The sequence below is a fragment of the Volvox carteri genome (assembly GCF_000143455.1).
Source record: "Volvox carteri f. nagariensis unplaced genomic scaffold VOLCAscaffold_1472, whole genome shotgun sequence".
NCBI lineage: Eukaryota > Viridiplantae > Chlorophyta > Chlorophyceae > Chlamydomonadales > Volvocaceae > Volvox > Volvox carteri.
In genome coordinates this window covers 1-2,152 of record NW_003308582.1, presented here as the reverse complement: position 1 = coordinate 2,152, position 2,152 = coordinate 1, and the positions used below count along the sequence as shown (strand labels likewise).

Sequence of the window (2,152 nt, the reverse complement as noted above, 5' to 3'; positions counted from 1 at the left end):
GTGTGTGAAGGGAATCAGTAGACCAGTGCCCTGCACCTAATGTAACTATTATGCAGGCTTAGACATTCATTCATTCCTGACCCCCTTCTCATAATATGTCCTCGTCATGGTGCTGAATTTCTGACTTGTATTCCTGCTGGATGGGATGGGATATGATGGGATGCCTGATTCCAGAATTGCGAATTAGCCCACAGCTACTTGCATTATAATTATCAGTCCATCCATGCTTTATCAGTATGCGAAAACCCAAACTCTATAACACCCTTTTGCCTGCTCTATCTCTTGTTTTTATGGCACCGGAGAGTTTGCCAGCTTTTTCCTATAGCTAGGCCAACACGATTAGCAAAAGCCTCAGGTGGGGACCCTGGATCCAGCTAGCATGACTGCACCTACCCATCCATCCTAACACCCTATAGCTAAACACCCTAAACACCCTAACAACACGAGAAGAACAAGTGTAGGTAGGAGTACACATCAACCAAGCCGGGATCCGATCTGCCTGGATCGAACAGGCGACCTAAGGATATCAGCATCGCATCTTTCGATTACAGTCCTTCGCTCTTCCAGCTGAGCTAAGATCGGGAGCATGGTGCTCAACGCGTATCGAGACCAGGTTTCGATCCTGGGACCTCGGGGTTATGAGCCCCGCACGCTTCCGCTGCGCCATCTCGATTCTCATGTGCACACCTACCTTCAACTCTCGCCAGAACTCGTGGATCGTGGATGCCCGACAAGCAGCTCCAACCAAAAGCGTGTATAGGTCTTGCTCTAAAAGGGGGGGAGTTGTAAAAGTTTATCATTGTGATAGAGGATTGGTGGTTGTGATGTCGCAGGCTCAATTCCCACTCAGCACATTATGATGACACTTCAAATCCATGGGATGAACCTTGCTGTCATTGAATCCAAGCCAAAACAGAGTACAACTTGTACAGTACAAGACATGTGCCAGAGCATATCTGAAGTGGGCTCCAGGAAAGAAGGGATGGTAGACAACGCCAAAATCACATGCTCAAAGTCGGTTTCAGAACAGACAGGCAATACATATAGGGATTCAAAAACTCTACACATCTCTAGATAGGGGCTGCATACACATATATAACATAACACAATTCTGAAGACAATTAGCTGTCCTCGACACTTTCATCCCTTATTGCATGTTGGGCGATATTCATGGCCATTATTATTGTTACATTATGCCATAGGTTCATCCTTAGGGCAAAGGCTCTCTTCAATGTTGTCCAGAATGTAACATATACATAAAAGTGAGCACAAGGATGGGGACCACCTCTGGGAGCCAAGGGGGCCCATGGATGGTCAGAAGCCATTACGGTGGTACTCAGCATGGATCTTGAGATCCTCTAGAGGATCTCCCGCTCCCCTGGGCTCAATGCGCCTGCGTGTGATGTACCCAGTCTGTGATGTCCAAGACCTCCTCGAGAAAACAATTGCAAGCCGCTGCAATAGGTCGGCGACATACACATACACATGGTATGTGCATGTCCAAATGTTTGTGCATGTACATGCACCTAGACACATGTGTTTATGTGTTTATGTGCGTGTGTGCGTGTGTGTGTGTGTGTGTGTGTCTGCTGGATACATGTATTCTAATCCAACGAGTGTATGGTGCTCCCTACAAATCTCTTAATCATGGAGCTATGGATTTGGTGCTAGCACCTTTGAATGCAAGCTAAGGTCGGTTATGATGGATGGAGAGCTGTACTTGCACTACTGCACTCACAGAGTGCACTAATAAAAAAACCTGGCATATGTAATCCTGTTTGTGGCCAGCCGTGTACACGCATGACGATGGATGACATATGTACACATATACATGCATACACATATGCTGTATTGCACTTTATTTGCAGTCCCTCACTTGTTTGCTTGTCTCCCTGCTGTGTGCGTGTGCCTTTGCATCTATTTGCACAGGACAGAGCACTTTAAAGTTCACTACACCATAGCATTCATTCCTTCCTGCCTGGGTGTTATTGGCATGCAACAATGCACCTAATACCCAGGACATACACTTGGACCTGCAACCAGCACACACGCGCTTCGGGCATGTGGGACAACAAATTCGAAGTAGGTATGGAGGATCGCGCACATGCATGGGGGCGTGCATGCACTAATGAAGGCAGTGAGATGCCTGTGG

The 2,152-nt window shown here is 47.1% G+C and overlaps 1 protein-coding gene across 1 annotated transcript; it reads right to left on the bottom strand.

Moving 5' to 3' along the window:
- Nucleotides 1-1,314: 1,314 nt before the first annotated feature.
- VOLCADRAFT_101482 (uncharacterized protein) lies at nucleotides 1,315-2,033 on the bottom strand (the record flags this gene model as incomplete). Its single annotated transcript, XM_002959919.1, has 3 exons — nucleotides 1,315-1,455; nucleotides 1,739-1,774; nucleotides 1,877-2,033. Coding segments are annotated over 3 exons (333 nt in total), but the record flags the coding sequence as incomplete, so codon positions are not given.
- Between the last annotated feature and the right edge of the window lie 119 nt (nucleotides 2,034-2,152).